This window comes from Melampsora larici-populina (genome assembly GCF_000204055.1).
Source record: "Melampsora larici-populina 98AG31 unplaced genomic scaffold MELLAscaffold_2, whole genome shotgun sequence".
NCBI classification, from domain to species: domain Eukaryota; kingdom Fungi; phylum Basidiomycota; class Pucciniomycetes; order Pucciniales; family Melampsoraceae; genus Melampsora; species Melampsora laricis-populina.
The window spans coordinates 1,192,659-1,212,326 of NW_006768766.1; the positions used below are offsets into that span (position 1 = coordinate 1,192,659).

Here is a 19,668-nt window from a genome sequence, read left to right on the forward strand (position 1 = left end):
GTGATCCTGAGTGTGATAACCTTTTTTCTTTGAGGGTGGTTCCATCAACTTGAGAATCCGGAACTGGAAGATTTTCATCGATCTCCATAGGTTGTTGATCTTCTGTCGTTGTTGTTGTTGCTGTGGGTACAGACGATTTTTCAAAACATTCAATCGTCATAGATTTTAAAATTTCAGAACAAAGTGAATCTGGTTGATCTGCTAATGCGTAAATCGTATTAAGAGCTTGTTCAGCCATTGCGAACCATTCTTTTGATTTGGTTGGCATTTGGATAGATTCTGATAATCTATGAAACACTGGATTATCCATTGGTAATCGTACATTTCGATCAACGAGTGAACCTATTGGAGTAAAGTTTGATGATCAAAATCAGTAAAAAGAATTTGGAAGTTTGAAAAAAAAGATATACCTTTCACTTTCTTAGCACTACCACCAATTCTACTTAATGCAATACAAGAATACTTGGCTAGAACCAAATCCGACTATATTTTGAACAAATCAAAAAATTATCAGAATTAAAGAAATCAGGTAAATTAAAAGGTGAATGGAATCCGATTCACTCACTTTACCAATCGGTCCTAATCCAATAGCAATGAGCTTATCAAGATTATCAGCCACCACTTTAGGACAAGGAGCAGCAAGCATACCCAAAACAATAATAGAACCCCTTCTTTGTTGTTTTGAAATATCTTTGTTAGTACTGTAAACTTCCCAAAGCTTACAAATCACATCTTCATGTACATAACCTCTATCCATCATGACACCCATCAATTCTTCTAAAGAGGTTAGTTCTGCTAATGTTGCTCGATAAGTTAATCTTAAATAAAACCATAAAAATATGAAAAAGATTAGTATTGAAATCTCTTCAAAATCAAAAGAAGAGAAAAAACTAACTCAATCATATTCCTAGTGATTCGATCAATATTCCGATTAGCATAATGAGTTAAACTTTCACCTTCTTCTCTAACAAGTGAAGCGAAATAAAGTTCTTGATAACAATCCAGTAAAGCAAATCTAACACCTTTAACTTCTTTGATTTCTTTGGTACCTTCTTCATTTCCTCCTGTATCTTTAACCGATTCTTCTACAGTTGAATTATCACTTGACCAAATCAAATGTAACATTCTTCTAATCCCACTTGATGAACCTTTTAATTTATACATCCATGAAGTTTTAAAAAAATAAATCGCTTCTAAAACTTCTGATTTGATTTTAGATGCTAATAATTTTTCAATTAATGGTATAGCTGATTCTAAAATTTGAACAAATTGAATCGCATCTGAATAATATCTTTTAGTTAATCTTAATTTCATTAAAACTTCATGATCATAATTTGATAAGGCTGCTTGTTGATCAACAGCTGCAATATTCATTTCTGATTTTCTTGCTTTTGATTTTTTCGATTTACGTTTCTTTCCAGTTGTAGTTTCAGAATTCGATACAGTAGAATGATCTCCCATAGTTGTATCACCATCAGCATCCTCTGATCTCTTTTCCGATCCATCCTCTTCCTCATCCTCCTCTTTCTCATCATCTTCATCCCCACTTTTATTGTCTCCTAAATCCTCCTCGTCTGTATCTTCCATGAGTTTCTTAGCAGCTTCATCTTCAGGTAAATCAAACACGCTTAATTCCTTGACGATTCCTTCATATCTAGCTTTCCAATCATCCATAAAAAGCTCTCCTCCATGCATCACTCCATAAGGATGCGTTTCCATTAATTTACTCAAGACCGTGATACAATGTTTTCGTACTTGAGATGATTTGTCTTCTAATGATCGTAAAGCAGTGGCAGCTAGTCGTAATCGATGTTTGGGAAACGGAACAGGAAGTCTTTGAAAATCGACCTCCAAGTTAGTAAGTGTGATCAATCACTAACAAATATGTGAAAAACAAACTTACTTTAAAATGTCTTCAAAGATGCTCACTACTTTCAGTCTAACAAATGTATTAGAATCACAGAAACGTTGAAATAACAAATTGAAGAATCCATCTAATTTAACCACTTGAGGTTCTTTATCTTTCTCATTCGTAGCCCGATCAGGATGTTGATCATCATCATCTTCGTGATCTGGATTAGATTGATTAGATTGATTATTAGAATTAGTTTGTTGTGGATGTGGTTGTTGGTCATCATCTTGACTTAAAGCAGCAATCAATTTCCCAAAGACTTCAAGTAAACAAATTCTCATCACATAACTTTCACTATCTAAATGTTTTTGTAAAATCACGATCTGTTTAAAAACTAATCTAGGTGCAAGTTCCGTTAATTTAATCAAATAACGTGAAAAACTTCGTGGACCTTTTGTATCTTGTGCTGAAAATAATTTAGATGAAATTTCTCTCAAGATCGCATCTGCTAATTGTGGTAAATCTTTGGCTTCTACTAAGAGATGAGTTAATTCTGCCATGTATTCTGATAGATGATCAAAGTATTGTAGTTTTTGTAGGATCGAAGTTTGGGTATCTGTTTGTTAAAGAAGTTAAGAGTCAATTTCAAGTTCAAGTTGAAGTAAAATGAATGGAAATTGTGACCCACTGTATGCTTGACCATGACTTTTAGCTGCTGTACAGATTATTTTAAATGCAAGAACTCGAATTGCAGAATTATCAGCAAAAGTTTTGATTTCCAAAATTTGATACACAGTCTTGGTAAAGCAACTAGAGAGAGATTAAAAACAAAGCAAGATCAGAATCAAGTTGAATAAATCAACGAAAAAAAAAGTCAAATCAGTGAAATTACCTAACAAATGCATCTCGATCTTGAGAAGTAGGCCAAATAAAATCAGTTTTTAAACTAAGTGCTTTTAACATAGAACCTAAAACTTCCACAACTTGAGCTGTCCAATCAAATGAAGCATTCTTATCTGAAGTATTCGTTTTAGTACCTTTTTGTTTAGATGATTTAGATTTAGATGATTTTATTTTATCATTTTGATTGGTTAAAATCCCATCTAAACCTCTTTCTGAGATTCTACGTTTTTCACATTCTTGTACTAGCCAATGTAATAAAAATGCGTAATGTTCTAGTGCTAGTCTATGGGATCTGTAGTTTGTATGGTCTGTTGGGTTTGCATCTCGAGAGGTTGAATTGATTTCTACTTCGAAGGCTGATGGTAAAACGTCTAGAATCGATAGTAGGATTGAATGAGGTAGGATTGATGAATGTCTGTGAAAAGAAAAACAGTGAACGTTAGTGATGGTATTCAATAATATGAAGGAATGAGAATATCGAACTTTAGTAAACTTTGAAAAGTTTGAAAGACTTCAGTTGAAGTGATTGAGCTTGATGATTCCGTTAGTTCATCAACTAAGTCTGTATCATCAAAAGAAACAAATAAGTTAAAGATATCCATTAGAATGCTTGATATTGATGACTTACTATGAACAGATTGTCTAATCTGACTGGAATCTAATTCATCAAATCTAGTTTCATTTTCAATCTCAGGTTGATCGATTAAACTGATTAATACGTTTGATAAACTCCATCCAATCGGCATATTAGAAAGATATGGTTCGTTTTCTGTTCCTGTTTCTTTATCTTCGTCTCGTTCTCGTTCTCGTTCTCGTTCTTGCTGTCTTTTTGGTCAAATGGTCTTTTGGTTTTGATATTTGGTAAGTTTCAATAGGGCGCATACAGCCAGATCCCAAGACGCGACTGAAATATCAGAGAGCAAACACTGTTTTCCAAAAATGGATTTAAATTTAATGTATTATTTCCCTCCCAAATTCAAATCGAGACTCCACTCGAGGCTGTGTCCATCATCATTACATAGTTGGACAATGGAATGAAGGAAGGAAATAGATACGTTGCAGCAAGGCTCAAGGCCTCCGCATTTCTGATAGAGGTGAGGAGTTTATTTAAGATGAAAACTATAACTCAAAGACTTTGCAATTGGTATTATCGGGAAATATAAGACTCAGAGACAATGATATAGACCTCTGGTAGCAGATCAAGGGAAGGCAGAAGCAAACACAGACAAAATCGCTGATGCTTTCCATGATCATATTTCTGGTAACGAGCCAGGGAGTCGGGCACATGAGATACTCAGCGGAGATCGACTGCATCAGCAAAAGATGACAAGGTAAGATGAAGTACAATTAACGAAAAACTCGACAAGAAGGAAGATAAGAAAAGCTGAAGAAGTTGTATGACAATGATCCTGATCAAACATCCTCTGCTTCAATCCGTGGCACTGTAGCTTAATCCTTTATAAAATCTGCGAACATAACCTCATAATATATCAACCCAAAATGTCGAATGAATCATCTCAACATCATGTGAAGAGTCAAATAATACGAGATCCTCGACTATCTTTCAACACCTATATCACCAACACGATTTTTTAAAAACTTCTTTTTATATGTAATATCAGTTGGGAAACCTGTGATAAAGAATGAGATCTTTCATAGCTTTAATGGTCGAGTAAGTAAGATATCACCTGAGGCTCTGTTAAACTGACTGAACTCATTTTTTGATTTCTACAATCCAAGGTTCTCAAGGATAGAGAAAATTATGCATTTTGTTCGATGAGTGTAAAAAGGTCTAACTAAGATAATGCAAAGATACAATAAGACAGAAAATTGGAATCCAGAGTTTTCTATATACATCCATATCATTCTAAAAGGTATTCAAACTAAAGCAAAAGTGATTCATCAAAATCGGTGGAAGTACCTTTCTCTGAGCGATGATATAACCTTGTATACTCCAAAACAAGTCTAAACATATAAGCCACCATATCTTCCCACCTAAAATAATTAAGAGCCCAATGTCGACCTTGAGATGAAATGATCTCAGCTAGGTCTTCATGAGCTCCATTGCCTTCCATATCGCCAGTAAAGAAACTCATGATATCATATAAATCAGTATAATCAATGTTTGAAGGTATATAATGGTACCAAGGTTGGATTCGATCAGAATACCATTCAGGCAAAATACTAGATTTCAAAACCAAATGTTGAGTAGCTAATAATCTACGAAACCTACCACTCCATCCATTTCCATCTACATCTAATACATACTTATGTTTAGCTCCTTCTTCAATACTCACCGATTTACCAAATTCAATCATTTTTTTAAGTTTTTCACATTGTTTTGGATCACATTGATATGGACCTCCAACAAGACTGATATTCATGTAACGTTGGTTGAGCTTGGAAGTACTTGATTCGAATTCATGTATTGATAAATGGTTTTGGTTAGCCTTTGTTAAATTCGTGAATTCCTCGTCTTCAGTTAGAACACGAGTATTTGATTTGGATTGATGTGTGAATTGATGCAATCGAATACGGTGTGTTGTATTCCACTTGGTATTTTGATCCGTATGCAGTGTCTGTATGTGATGGAAGTGATTCGTAATAAAGAGTATTGGTAAGTTGATTTTGATCAAACATGGACACAGAGATGATCTTTTAAGGAAAGCGAAAGGCTTACACCTATAATGTTCGAAGAAGAGCGGATTTCATGAAATGTCAGGTGAGGAGTCAGTCAACTAATGTTCCTTTGTGTCTCTCTCGTGACTACCTTTTTCAAATCAAGACAAAGAAACACTAACCAGAAACCGTTCCACGCCAATAAAGCTTATCATAAGGCCGCTCAGACCAAGGAATTGGGTTTTCCTACAAATGAAAACCAGGTGATTATAGTAAATAATTCCTCTCAAATCGAATGGGCGAAAACGAAAAGAGACTAAAAATCTCAACTGACATATTCATCTCTATCGTCCCACAAAGGCGGTACTACAAGAATTTCGGCATGAAGAGGTGTCTTTGAGAGAGCAAAGAGTGGAACCATAGGACTAGGTGGCCAAGCTCGACCTGCTGTTGCTCCGTGTTTGTCAATATCATCGGGGTTCATACAGATGTCCATGGAACGAGGATGATGGAAAATCCAAGAATGATTCACTGAGGATTGTTGATCATCGCGGCTTGATCTTAGCGCCGTGTCGGGCGAGGATGAATGGATAACATCTCTATGAATGGATGATTCTGGAGGGCAATGCACAGCCCAGTCTTCAGCCATATTGATATCAGACTTAGCTGGATCATATTCTTCTAATTCGACTCCATTGATCTTGTTATCTTCCGGTAGATCTAGGTACAACATCAAAGAGCTCTGTCAGTCCTATAATAAAGGCCGTGAAGATAAGTTGAAGTTGAGAAGACATACATTGACCGAGTTTTGCCAGTTCATGTAACCGCTTCTGCTGATCCCAACCTAACAAAAGACGAGGTTCATCCAGGGATCGCAAAACCATGGAAATAGGCGGTAAGTTGGCTGAAGCAAGGAGTGGTGCGAATTCCTGACAGAGTCCACCCAGATAATTCGCGTTCCCTGTTGCCGCTGATTCACCAGTGATAGCTAGATTTCCATCCGGATCAAAGTGAAGTATGAATGGTGATTTTTCCCGTGTTTGAATTGTGTCCGCTCTTTTACGCAGCTCGTTAGGTGACCTGCGTAATACCCCACATCCAATGAGAAAACAAGTCAGTAAATATCACGTTCTGGCCATCTTGCAGTGAAAAGGAGTCAATTTATGTCGGTATCACTATAGCTGAACACAATATATAAATACTGTAACAGGAAATGACCTATTGATAACTCGAAAAGAATAATAAAATGATTCGTGTGGACTTACAATGCCCAAAGTGGAAACAAATCCCTTGAGATTTGATCATATTCATCAATCATATTTACATTATTCTTGGTAGCATATGCATACCATAATTCAAAACCAGCCGGTGGGTTTCGTCCATTTCTACGTTTGTATTCCGTAACTGCTTCTTTAAGAGTTTTGGATTGACGTGCAAGCTTTGATTTCCATTCGAGTTTTGCACGTTCGATTAGTGTCATAAATGGATGCTTTTGAAGTTTTATTGAGGCGGATTGGAGCAGTAGGTGACCATTAGGATGGTAGGTAAGTCCGGTAGCCGTGTCCTCCGGATATTTATCTGAGATAGGGTATCTGATTGGAGAAAAGATCTGCTCCGGAGTTGGGGGTGACAAATTGTATTGTGCTAGCGGATTGGTGGATTTTTCATGTTGGAACAAATTCCAACTCACGTATGAATGAAGCGAAGGATTCAAAAGTCGAAGCTGTTCCTGGAAGAAATAGATGCAGAAGACGGACAGGGTGGCTATCGAAAACCAGCTGACAATATTTAGGAGTGGAATTTTCCTCGGCCATCTTCCACGCACACGATGATTGCCTGATGAATGTTTAGTTGCTTCCAAGTCCAACATTTGATTAGCCTTATTATTCGGAGTGTTAAGATGGATAACGGACATAATCAGGATTGATATTTACTTGGTAATGAAAATGATGATGATAGAGACGGCCAAGAGGAAAAGCATGGAGAAAGCCAGAGAAACCAAAGCCATGTTCAAACCGAGAGCCTCGTTCCACAATTGCCTCACACTATAGCAACTGCCTTTTCGAGCGATGAGGTTTACCTTGTGTAGTTATAACGACAACTAGCGCCCCGCTGGCTAGCTGTGCCAACTACGACCACGTGATCATGTTTACGTAAATGACAACTGAGACTGAGAATTAACCAAATACTTGCATACCCCAAGGCATTTGGAGTCATTTAAAGAGGTTCATAGGGTGATTTCCAATAGGAACTTGATCTTGTGGATATATTGGAGAAGCTGCTTGAAGACCCATCTCCACAGCAGAGAGGTCACAATATATGGGCAACAATATGTCTAATGAAGTAAAAATAAGGTAGTAGGAAAATGGTAGTACATTTCAATGATGTCAGAGACATCCTGATGCCTGACACAGTATGTCTAGCTGGATTGTATGCTTCTGGATCCGATGAAATACATTAGCACAAATCCTAAGAGGTTTTGTTTGGAAGAATCAGAAACATCTGAAAAGTTGACAGCAATGGAAAAGCACATTGCAAAGTCAGATCAAAGAGATGAAAGGGAACATTGTGTCACAACCACAAAGAATAATGTTCAAGTGTGGTAGTCAATTGAGTTGTTGAAGAAAGAGTTATTGGGTTATTAAAAGTAGATGGTGAGTAATGCTTGACATTAGATAATGAGAAGATGAGTATTCATTCCTTGCAACCCAAAGTGCAACCCCACTTACTCACATAGTACTTTTGCATACAATGGTTGAAAAGGCACAGAGTTGTTGCAAGAAATGGCATGAGATGGCTGTAGAATTTTGACAAAAGGCCTCACTTTTGCAAAAGCAATATTTTTGCACTGAACAAAGGAAGAAGTGAGTGAATATGTGGAGGCGTAATTCAATGATCATCAAAGCACTGTGCATGTCTTATATCTGGCCAATATGATATTGAGTGCTTTATTGGCATCAAAGAGAAAGTGCTAGTTGGATCAATGAGGGATTTTGGAGAATAATTTGATTGAGTAGTACTTTTGAAACCCCAAGCAAATATGCAGCTGAGAATGCCAAACATCTGATGCATCATTTAGAGAAAGTAGCTGCCTGGGAATCAGAAATGTATGTAATAAATTATCTTGTTATGGAAGATGTTGACAAACAAAGCACAGGTTTATCTCATTGTCCAAATGATGTGGGACAAGAAGAATCTAAGGAAAAGAGCAAAAAGCCTTAAAGTCCTCATTGTTTTCCACAACTACAGGTCAAAAAGCATTGGACCAGAGACCAAAAGCATTGGTCCCCAATTGTAGCCCACATTTAAGTGTTTATGACAAGACAATGGGGAAAATACTATATACAAGACATCAAACATGGCCTTATTTATAGGCAAAAGTATTTGTGGATATAATTACTGTTCCTCCTTTCATAGCAGTTCATGAAAATTCCACCGGTAGCATTGCTATGAATTTCCTCTAATGACTTATGCCACAAGGTCTTTCTGTTCTTCTCTAAGTAGGAACTATTCCCAAATGAATCTTTTGATGTGTGAATTCCATTTGTACATCTTGTGCATTCTCACAGGTGTTGCATGTGCTTTCTCAAATTGTTTCTCCATAACTGCCCACCAGGTTTTGAAAGAAGAAATGGGTGGTTTCAAGACAAGAAAAGTTGAAAAAATCCAGTCAGTGTTTTATGAGCTTTGAGGCTATCAGAGGTCAGAGAAGGTGTCCTGATGTAATAACTGAGATTGAAGGACAATGATCCAACAGTTTGGGTGCTTGGGACTGAATCTAACAGTCTCTCTGTACAAGAATATCCTAATATGAGTTACAACACAATGTTTCCACAACAGCAAACACATCTATAGAGATAGAAAAATCACCAAATTATGCCACAGCCTAAGCATGTAAATATAGTCATTCATCCATTGTAAAGAGCCATGCATTGAAATTGCAACTACCTCACCCATATTCCCAACCAGTCCACCACATCTGAGCACCCACTAATCCCCAACAATCCTTGTTAAAGAAGACTTAATGCAGCAACCACTGTGAACATCATTAAACTTCCCCAATTGGGGATGGGAAACAGATTAGGAGTATAATGTGTCATAAAAGGATCTATCACTGCACACCTGAGCCATGACACCCACATTACATATGTGCAGAAGCCTGAGTGAATAGATGACTACCATGTACATACAAGTTTGCTCAGTTATGTCCTCATCTGGGTGAGTGAATCATATGTAATACTTGGTGTAACATTTTTTCAGCTTGACAAAATCATTGCAAAAAATGACTACATACGCTGACTCATAGTTTTGGTGTAAGTTTGACAACTAAACTTCATGTAACACCATTTCTGTTACTGACACATGCTCACCAGAATGTTGCCCGAGTAGCCTTGATGATACATGTAGTGGATTGTTGGGAAAATTTTGTCAATGGCAAAAAAGTTACATGATGTATCACACATGATTTATTTAGTCAGATGAGCAGACAGCTGCGCAGACCTGTATGTGCATGATAGGCAACTATCAACTAAGCCTTCTGCACATATGTAGTGTGTGTGTTATGGCTCAGGTGTGAAGTGATGAATCCTTTTATTACAAACTATACTCTTAATCATTTTACTCTTCCCAATTGGGTAAACTGAATGATGTTTACAGTGAACTTCTGGAATTCTACCCATAATTGAACAACACACTCTCTAGCTTTCAATCCATCAAGAGGGTTGATTGTTAACAAGAGACCATGGTTGTATACTTAAGCTATCAGTAAGTCTACTTCCTTTGGGTAGAGAATGATCATGCGTTAGATGAAGAAGATGTGTGTTTCACCTTTGACAGGTCACTGCTTGTTCTAATCTAAAAGAAATGCCACACAGGAATTTGTGCTGGGTTATATGGATCTCAGACTTTTTCCGGTTATCCTGATGCAACATTGCATAGCTCTTTTGGGGGAGTCTGAGGTAAACATCACTTCCTGTTTGAAGCCAATACCACTGCAATAATGATTATAAGAGAGTAGGTAGTGGAAGGGATTGCCAGCCTCCTGGTTTGGTTGGAGCTTTGTCACTCTTGATGAAGCCTTGTTTTTGTGAAGGCTTTGTATCATCACCTGTTTGCTAGCTCAACCAAATATAATTATGGATGTTTTGTTATTTTCTCACTCTTGCTTGATTCCAAATTTGCATTCCTTCTTTGGATCAAAAGGACACACCATTATATCCCCAGATCTCAACGTGCAGACAATGGCAAATGCCATATATACACATCTGGAAGGGGTTCTCACTTAGACAATCTTACACTCAAGCTCTTAATTTGTCCTGGGGGACAAGGCTCAAACCTTTTGTGCTGCATATACATACACTACCAGCTCTCTGATTCAATCCACATATCAATGGGTTGATGAAGGAGTGACAATAACAGCAAACTTTGATTTGCAAAGGTGAAACTTAGGGTATTTTTGGTTGCATTTTTTTGCATTTTTTCAAAAGCTCTGTTGAAATCAAGAAAGAAACATGGTCCAAAAAATGTCGTTTGGCAGCAGTTACAGTCCCCAAAAAGAGATCTCCCTGTTACAAAAAGAGTTTGAAAGGTACATTTTAAAAACCATAAAAATGTCTGCAGTCAGATAACTCCTTTGGGGACTTGGAAAAATTTATCTTGAAAGAATTCAACCCACCTTGACACCATAGCAAGCAAACCAAAACCATACTGCAACTGCTTGATGACATCCATCTCTCAACTATTTCCAAAGATGGATCATTATGTTCCTGTCCCCCACTTTTGCCATCAAGCATCATTGTTCCTCCATCATAGCTCGATCTCAAATTTAAGATTTCATCCTTTGAAATGTCAGACAGCATACCTTGAGTAAAGAAGGACCCAAATGCTCCAAAGACTGTAAATGCAAACTGGATTGAATCCAAGCTTTGATTTGCACTCAATGAATTTTTGACTGAAAAAGAGGATGGTAGTATGGTTGGTGGCAACTGGAAACCTGTTGCTTACACCAATATCCACAAGTGACATGATGATGTGTATGTGAAAGAAATGTTGTGCAGAGAACAGATCAAAAATATGTTCAATTTTGTAAGCTTATCTTGTTATCTTTGGATTCATGTTGTTCCTTCACATCAAGAACAAATTCAAATTCAAATCCTCATCTTAATCAAAGTTGATTTTGATTTTCTTCTACTATAGATTTAGAAAAACATTTCTTATACTGGAATGCAAACAGTCAAAGCAAACCCTGGAATTGGATGGGTAGGTGGCAGGATTGACATGCCAAATGAATGGTGGTAGGCAAGGTCAGTTGTTTCATCTGCTATTCTTCTTGAGATAAATCTAGCTGACATTCGGTAGGATTGTTACTAGAAAGATAAGGATGCAATGATGCTTCAAATTAAATCATTCAACTTAAAATATATACGGTTCAGAATTCTCTCCGGGGCAATAGATTGAGACTCAGAGTGTGGGGGGCCAATAATTCATGAGCAAAAGAAGTGTGTGAAGGGGTTGTACACTCGAGTTCACAAAGCTTGACAACAATTTTGGGCCAATTTACTTGAGTTTGACGAGCAAACGTTTCCAACTTCTTAAATAGACTGTTCTTGATTTGATATCCAAGAGGCTGATGTGTTTGGACAATGATCTGATGATTATGGACCACAAATGCCAACAGTTTTGATTTTTTGTAATTATTGTTTTGAAAATATATGTGACAAGGTCTTAATGGAATATGCAAAGGTATTATTAAAAAACACTATGTTACATGAAGAAATCCTTGAAGTGATTATTGGATTGATCGACCTAATTAATAAAGAAATATCCCAACTATTATAAGACAGATTCATCAAAATCGGTAAAGGTACCATTCTCTGATCGATGATACAACCTTGTATATTCCAAAACAAGTCTAAACATATAAGCCACCATATCCTCTCTCCTGAAATAATTAAGAGCCCAATGTCGACCTTGAGATGAAATGATCTCAGCTAAATCTTCATGAGCTCCATTCCCGTCCATATCTCCAGTAAAGAAACTCATGATATCATATAAATCAGTATAATCGATTTTTGAAGGTATATAATGGTACCAAGGTTGGATTCGATCGGAATACCATTCAGGCAAGATACTAGATTTTAAAACTAAATGTTGAGTAGCTAATAATCTACGAAACCTACCACTCCATCCGTTTCCATCTACATCTAATACATATTTATATTTGGCTTCTTCTTCACTTTTCATCGATTTACCAAACTCAATCATCTTTGCCAATTTTTCACATTGTTTTGGATCACATTCGTATGGACCGCCCACTAAACTGATATTCAAATAACGTTGAATGAGATCAGAATCATTCGCTTCGAATTCATGAATTGATGATTGTTTTTGATTAGTCTTTATTGAATTCATGATTTTCTCATCTCCAGTCAAAACACGAGTATTTGATTTAGGTTGATGTGTAAACTGGTGAAGTCGAATGCGATGTGATGTATTCCACTTCGTATTTGTGTCCGTATGATGGGTCTGTATGGATAGTGATGAAAGTGATCAGTGATGAAGGGTTTTGGTTAGCTGGATCATACATGGAAAGGGAAATATTTCTTTGAGGAAAAAGGCTTACACCTATAATGTCCAAAGGAGAGTAATATTCAGCAAATGAGGTGAGAGGTCAGTCAACTGTGATTCAAAATTTTGTTCACGTCTGCCTTCCCCATGTTGAAACAAAAAAAACTAACCGGAGACAGTACCACGCCAAAACAACTTGTCATAAGGTCTTTTAGACCAAGGAATCGAGTTGGTCTAAAGATAAGGACCATCTCATATCAGGAAATATTTCCTCTTAAACCTATTGCGCTCGATCAAGAAGGTTTGAATGATTGATACTGACATATTCATTTTTAGCATCCCACAAAGGCGGTACTACAAGAATATCTGCATGAAGAGGTGTCTTTGAGAGAGTAAAGAGTGGGACCATAGGACTGGGTGGCCAAGCTCGACCTGCTGTTGCTCCGTGTTGATCAATATTATCAGGATTCAGACAAATGTCCATGGAACGAGGATGATGGAAAATCCAAGAATGATTTGATGGTAATTGTTGATCATCTCTGCCTGATCTTAGCGCCCTTTGGGACCTTTGGGACGAGGATGAGTGGATAATATCTCGATGGATGGGTGATTCTGGAGGGCAATGCACAGCCCAGTCTTCCGCCATATCTTTATTGATATCATATTTAGCTGGATCATATTCTTCTAATTCGACCCCATTGATTTTGTTATCTTCTGGTAGATCTGAGTACAACATCAAATAGCTCTATCAGTCATATATCATATGATAGAGGCCGTGAAGATAAGTGAAAGTTGAGAAGACATACATTGACCGAGTTTTGCCAGTTCATATAACCGCTTCTGCTGGTCCCAACCTAACAAAAGACGAGGTTCATCCAGGGATCGCAAAACCATGGAAACAGGCGGTAAGTTGGCTGAAGCAAGGAGTGGTGCGAATTCCTGGCAAAGTCGACTCAGGTAATTCGCGTTTCCTGTTGCCGCTGATTCACCAATGGGAGCTAGATTCCGATCCGCATCAAAGTGAAGTACGAATGGTGACTTTTCTCGTGTTTGAATTCTCTCAGCTCTTTTACGCAGCTCGTTAGGTGACCTGTGTGTAATACCGCACATTCAATGAGAAAACAAGTCAGTATGTATCACCTTCTGGGTTAGAATAAAAAGCTTCAATTTCTATCGATCCCACTATAACTTAAAACCAACATTGTAACAGGAAAGGATCCCAATTGATACCTCGAAAAGAAGAACAAAATGATTGGTGTAGACTTACAATGCCCAAAGTGGAAACAAATCCTTTGATATTTGATCATATTCATCAATCATATTTACATTATTCTTGGTAGCATATGCATACCATAATTCAAAACCAGCCGGTGGTTTTCGTCCATATCTACGCTTGTATTCCGCAACGGCTTCTTTGAGAGTTTTAGATTGACGTGCAAGCTTTGATTCCCATTCTAATTTTGCACGTTCAATTAATGTCATAAATGGATGTGTTCGAAGTGGTATCGTGGTTGACTGAAGAAAGAGATGACCATTAGGATGGTAAGTAAGTCCGGTAGCGGTGTCCTCACGATATTGCTCTGGAATAGGGTATCTGATTGGAGAGAAGATTTCCTCAGGAGTTGGTGGTGACAGATTAGGTTGCGATAATGGATTTAGAGGGTTTTCATTTTGTAGTAAATTCCAAGTACCGTATGATCGAAAGGAAGGACTCAAGTGTCGAAGTTGATGTCGAAATGAATGTAAAAAAAAGCCACACAAAGTGACCATTGAAACCCAGCTGAAGAAGATTAAAAATAAAAAGTTCCTCGACCATCTTGCCGTATATCTACCCCATGGATTATAATTTGATGAGGTCTTCAACTGGTCAAGTCTGATGTCTTTGGAATCCAACATTTCTGGGGGAAGAGGTTTCCAAAAAGTGGAAAGGAAAGATTTGTCTCCTGTTGAACAACATCACAAACATTCCTATATATGTACAACAAGAACATTTCATTCCTTAATCCGTTGATACCGTTACGGTTCAGACTTCCGGATTGAGAAAAAGTGAATATGAAGGTAAAACACTTCTGTACCGAACTTTAGGATAGCAAGAAGCTGCAAGAAGCGTGGCAGTGTGTGGGAAAGACTCACAACAAGGGTGGACATGAATCAGCCACGTGTTCCTCTTCTGAAGTCTTCAACTTTACACATGTGCGTATGTATCAAGGATCATACATGCATACAAAAGTCTCCACGTAGGATGTACTACGAGCCGATTTTTGACGACCCAGTTGGATTTGTGATTGATGGATATTCCCTATGTAACCCAAGAGATGATGTCTGGGATGTCTGCACGGGTGGACAGGCCATGTTAACAATTCACCTCTTCAGACCTTTTCCAAGTCCAAACACGTATTAAAATGCTGCTCCTCTTCAAATTTTGCGTGCACATAAATTCTGAAGATGAAGGCCATCAAAGCAACACAATAAATTGGGATGCCTTGACAATAGATGTTGTAGTACCCAAAGGTAACAGAAAATATATTGATGTGCAGCGCATTCTATGAAACAAACCCATGCAAATTTTCTTATTAAGTGACATTTTAAAAACCAAGTGTACCCTGATTCAGAGATTGTAAGTTCAATTTCATGTTACTCACTGCACAATTTTGCTCAACAAAGATTCCGGTGCAGGTTGCTATGATGAAGTGAGGATACAAATTTTTGTTTTCAAACAATGCATGTACCTGTTGAATACTTCTTCATCTGTGAATAGAAAAATCCCTCTTTTTGCACTTGATACAAATACACTCAGTCCTGACTAGACTATTTACATTGTTTGCTACTTTTATTTGATATTGCTGTTGGACCAACCAATACAATGCATTTCACCTACCGCTTCACTTGGTCAACCTCAAGTTTGATATTCAGGTAGAGCACATATGTTATATGTAAATAGCATGATACAATGAAAAAACAAAAGAAACAATTGTGTGCTCAATGATGATATGTATGTGATACTACCGTATATGATGCTTGGTATAATAGACTCAATATAGGGACACTTGAATTAATTGACAACAGTCTGAATCTTATAAAGAATACTTTGACAAATGAATTGGCAAACTTGGTCATCTTGACTTCAGTTGTTTACATGAATCTTAATCTCACAACTCACAACCCGATGCAAATACATATGCACCACACATATTATGTCATAAGGTACAAGATGATGTGACTGAGGTAGGAAACAGATAATGAACAATAGATATCAAACATGGCATTTGAACACATCACAAAGTGTTTCAAATCTTATGCTGAGCAAGAATACTTCAAGTTCCATATAGGGCCATTGGCCAACTGACTAATGTGACTCTACACAGTGTAGCAATATCTCTTCCTCGGGCAACAATCTATAGTTTACTTGGACTTCACATTTGATTGTCATTATATATCCTGTCACTTGGTATCTCTGCTTTATTGCTTCCCAGAGTACTCAAACAAGATTGAAGGCTTTTGAATCAAAAACAAGAAATGTGTGTTAAGTAAGAGCTGGGTTGTCCTCCAGAATAGCCAATTGGAAAGACAGAGTATCATATGTGGCTGTTGAAAGGTGGTTTCAGAAGAGTTGGAAACTGTCACTGAGCACAGGTAGTGTACAGGTGGGTGGAGATAGTTGGACAAGGGTTGATCAATGAGGCACCATTTATGATCATTGATAAATCAGGGACAGGGGGGTCAAGCTGGACACCATCATATCTATGGCAAACTGCACTATGTTGGATTCTTTCTGCACACCAAGTCAGGTATTGGTGTGGAAGGTAACACAAGGATGATAGGATTGATGGAATTGATGGGACCATTGACAACAACCATCATAATTCAAAGGTGGAGGCTGGCAGTGTAGAACATGTCAGAAAGAAGAAAGAGAAAGACAGAAAACCATTGAATGGCAACTATCTTAGACCACTGGTGGGATATAACTTTGTATAAAGAGGTGGGACTCACAAACCAAGAGATGAAGAGCTGGAAAATTCACTGCAGGAGCTGTCAGGGTCTGGAGTCATCATGAAGTGTCTCCATGATGTAAATACATAGAGGAAAGAAAGGGCCTGGGTGGTTCTCATGAAAGAAGCAGACATTCTAGAGATAGAAGGCCACATAATGGGTATGTTATAAGATCATAAGAGTGATGCATGGCTCAGGTATGCAAGCACACCAGAGGAAGGACACATGGCTATGCAAGTATCTGACTTAGTTGCATAATGTTTTATTTTTGTTTGTACAACATCACTGATACCAAGTGGAGAAGATTTTGATAGGTGAAAAGCAGGAGACAAGATGCCTCATGGCATGGGTGGGATCATCTGATTGAAACCAGGGACATTTGCAATGAAATGGATTGTGCAAAAATGAAATAACTGTGGGTGTAGAGCAGCAAAAGTGAGAACAAAGGGAAGAATCCCAAGACAATATGATAAGTTGTAGTCAGGAGAGGAATAAGACCCAAAGGGATGTGAGGGGATTTCTGACATTGAGGACAACGCTGAAAGGGCGGTGGGCCGCCCCCACTTCTCTAGTACTGGTATATATCCTGTGTTCTGAATTGAATTGCTTTGGAGTCAGAGTCACACATTCACATTGTGCTGCCTGCTAAGGGTGAAAAGATTCCTTGCTGAAAGACTTGACCAAAAATTGGAGTTACAGAGATATATACTCAAAAGTTTTGATCTTTATTCCGCCAAAATTTGAGGAATTGATCTACATAAGTGCTGAACTAAAGCTATACCTTTGGTACTTTAGCTGTCAATAACCCTGGGTGTGATTTACATCCTGACAATCAAACAAAACACTGAAAAAAGCTCCTTCCAAAGTTCATTTCAGATCACTGAGAATACTCTAGACCACCCTCCCAAAAAGAAAAACCCAAAAAATCTATGATCAAGTAATTCCAAAAAAACAAAGAGATATGAACACTGTTTAATTTTATAAAGGCTATCAAAGTTTTGATCAATTTCCATCCCCCTTCTTCCTTGAAAACAATTCTATTCTTCCATTCAAATTATTTTCTAGAAACTTGGGGGAAAAAAGAAAAGAATCAAAGTGAAAAAAAAGGAAATCCAAACAAAAAAACCCCAAAGGTCTAAGAAAAAGTAACTAATTAAAAAAAACTAGATACATATAATAGAGTTTGTTTTTGTTCTGAAAAAGGATCTACAAACAAACAGGGGTTTTTTTGGGGGGTAAGGTTTTCCTAATCTTCTTTTAATTCTACAATCCTTGGTTCATTATCATCAACACCAAAAGCTTTAGATTTTTTATTGGCTCGTTTGGTTTCTTTTTCTGCTGCTTTTTCTGCTTTTGATTTTTTAACCTATGTGCAAAACCAATCCAAGAACAAGATCAGTAAGGTGATTTTTTGTCAAGATGAGAGAAGAGACATATATAGAGAAAAAGGTGATATATACCTTTTTAGGTGGTGGGATATCCCAACCCCATAAAGGAATAAACGAATCAACCTAAAGAAACCAATTTATAAAGAATCAGTCACTAATAAACGAAAAGAGAGAAAAAAAGAAGAGAGACTCAACAAATCCAACATCTTCAAACAAGTTAGGAAACAACCAAATCCCAGGAGCAGCAGCAAAATACGTGATCACATAAAGGATCAATCTAACAATCGCAATCAAGAAAAACAATCCGACTAATCCCAAAGCAGCAATCGAAAGATACCAAACCCCGATCCTCAAACTCATAGGCCAAAGTGGAAACATCACTCCAGCAAGGATCACAAGCACCATCAAGGCTGCACCTGCAATGACAGCTAATTGGTTTCCATTATAAAGCCATGCATAATATTCTTCTTGATTAAAGAGTTGTGCAGGATTGATTTGTAGGATCTTGGCTCCTGCTATAGATTGGTTGGATCTTTCGACTCTTAGAAAGAATGCATAGGGTACGATCGAATGTAATAATTGACTTGCTGTATTCTCGTCGGTCACTTTTGGTAAAGTTGATGGATGGACCTTGGCATATGAGGGAGAAAGAAGAGCTTTGACCGCTGCTTTTCCTTTGAAATAATCATGTCGCTGATCACAATAACAAAGCTCAAAGTTAGTCAAGTTGGAAACTAGGTGAAATTCGTGAAAGATAGGTAATTATATAACGGTATCTTACCTTTCCTTCTAATACACCTGTCTTGGTTTTCAAATCTGCCTTTGATCGAAGATAAGTGACAACCACCATAAGGTCCTCTGAATTTAGAAAGCAAGTCAGCAGATGATCTAACTTCAACCTCAAGACCTGATTAAACTTACGAGGTATTGATTTCTGCTGTTCCATGATGATGATGATTTACTTTGAATTGAAAAGTGTTGATGATGAAGCTTGAGAAGTTGGTTTAGCTGAATGATGAATGCCAAGTAGGAGAGTGGCAGTTTGATTTCTAAATTCTTGAAATCGAAGACTACGTAGCAGTTTAAACTTTGGTACTTAAGGTTTTATCCGTTCGATCAAACCCCTACCTAAGCTTATGATACGTCAGATCGATTCCTTAAACCATTCTTCATCAATCCCTTTTTCTCCTTTTCTCCTTACCAGTTGAATTGTAGCTACCCTCCCGTTGAGACGTGTCTTTAATCTCCCAGTATCCTTCATCCTACGCATTTCATCAGCTTACACGAATATCATCATTTGATTCGCCTAGTTGTGTACGGGCTGCTTTTTCAATGGTCCATGTCTTGCCT

General features: G+C 37.6%; 4 protein-coding genes across 4 annotated transcripts in view; all 4 read right to left on the minus strand.

Annotated features, from left to right (window-relative positions):
- MELLADRAFT_115038 (uncharacterized protein) overlaps positions 1–3,598 on the minus strand; it is a gene marked incomplete at both ends in the record, with an annotated part of 5,641 nt that extends 2,043 nt beyond the window's left edge. The window contains 9 exons of the mRNA XM_007404731.1: positions 21–342; positions 411–483; positions 566–818; positions 896–1,834; positions 1,904–2,468; positions 2,541–2,662; positions 2,745–3,170; positions 3,239–3,317; positions 3,384–3,598. Of these exons, the coding sequence (XP_007404793.1) occupies positions 21–342; positions 411–483; positions 566–818; positions 896–1,834; positions 1,904–2,468; positions 2,541–2,662; positions 2,745–3,170; positions 3,239–3,317; positions 3,384–3,501 (2,897 nt within the window). The remainder of the gene's footprint in view (positions 1–20; positions 343–410; positions 484–565; positions 819–895; positions 1,835–1,903; positions 2,469–2,540; positions 2,663–2,744; positions 3,171–3,238; positions 3,318–3,383) is intronic.
- A 1,040-nt stretch (positions 3,599–4,638) lies between these two features.
- MELLADRAFT_32695 (family 90 glycosyltransferase) lies at positions 4,639–7,244 on the minus strand (the record flags this gene model as incomplete). Its single annotated transcript, XM_007404730.1, has 5 exons — positions 4,639–5,307; positions 5,564–5,620; positions 5,709–6,082; positions 6,171–6,454; positions 6,640–7,244. The coding sequence occupies 5 exons, from the start codon at positions 7,242–7,244 to the stop codon at positions 4,639–4,641; spliced, it is 1,989 nt and encodes a 662-aa protein (XP_007404792.1).
- Positions 7,245–12,259: 5,015 nt separating this feature from the next.
- On the minus strand, positions 12,260–14,446 carry MELLADRAFT_23814 (family 90 glycosyltransferase; the record flags this gene model as incomplete). Its single annotated transcript, XM_007404729.1, has 5 exons — positions 12,260–12,838; positions 13,118–13,174; positions 13,263–13,588; positions 13,747–14,030; positions 14,208–14,446. Coding segments are annotated over 5 exons (1,485 nt in total), but the record flags the coding sequence as incomplete, so codon positions are not given.
- Positions 14,447–18,390: 3,944 nt separating this feature from the next.
- On the minus strand, positions 18,391–19,177 carry MELLADRAFT_28040 (uncharacterized protein; the record flags this gene model as incomplete). Its single annotated transcript, XM_007404728.1, has 3 exons — positions 18,391–18,441; positions 18,514–19,011; positions 19,100–19,177. Coding segments are annotated over 3 exons (627 nt in total), but the record flags the coding sequence as incomplete, so codon positions are not given.
- Between the last annotated feature and the right edge of the window lie 491 nt (positions 19,178–19,668).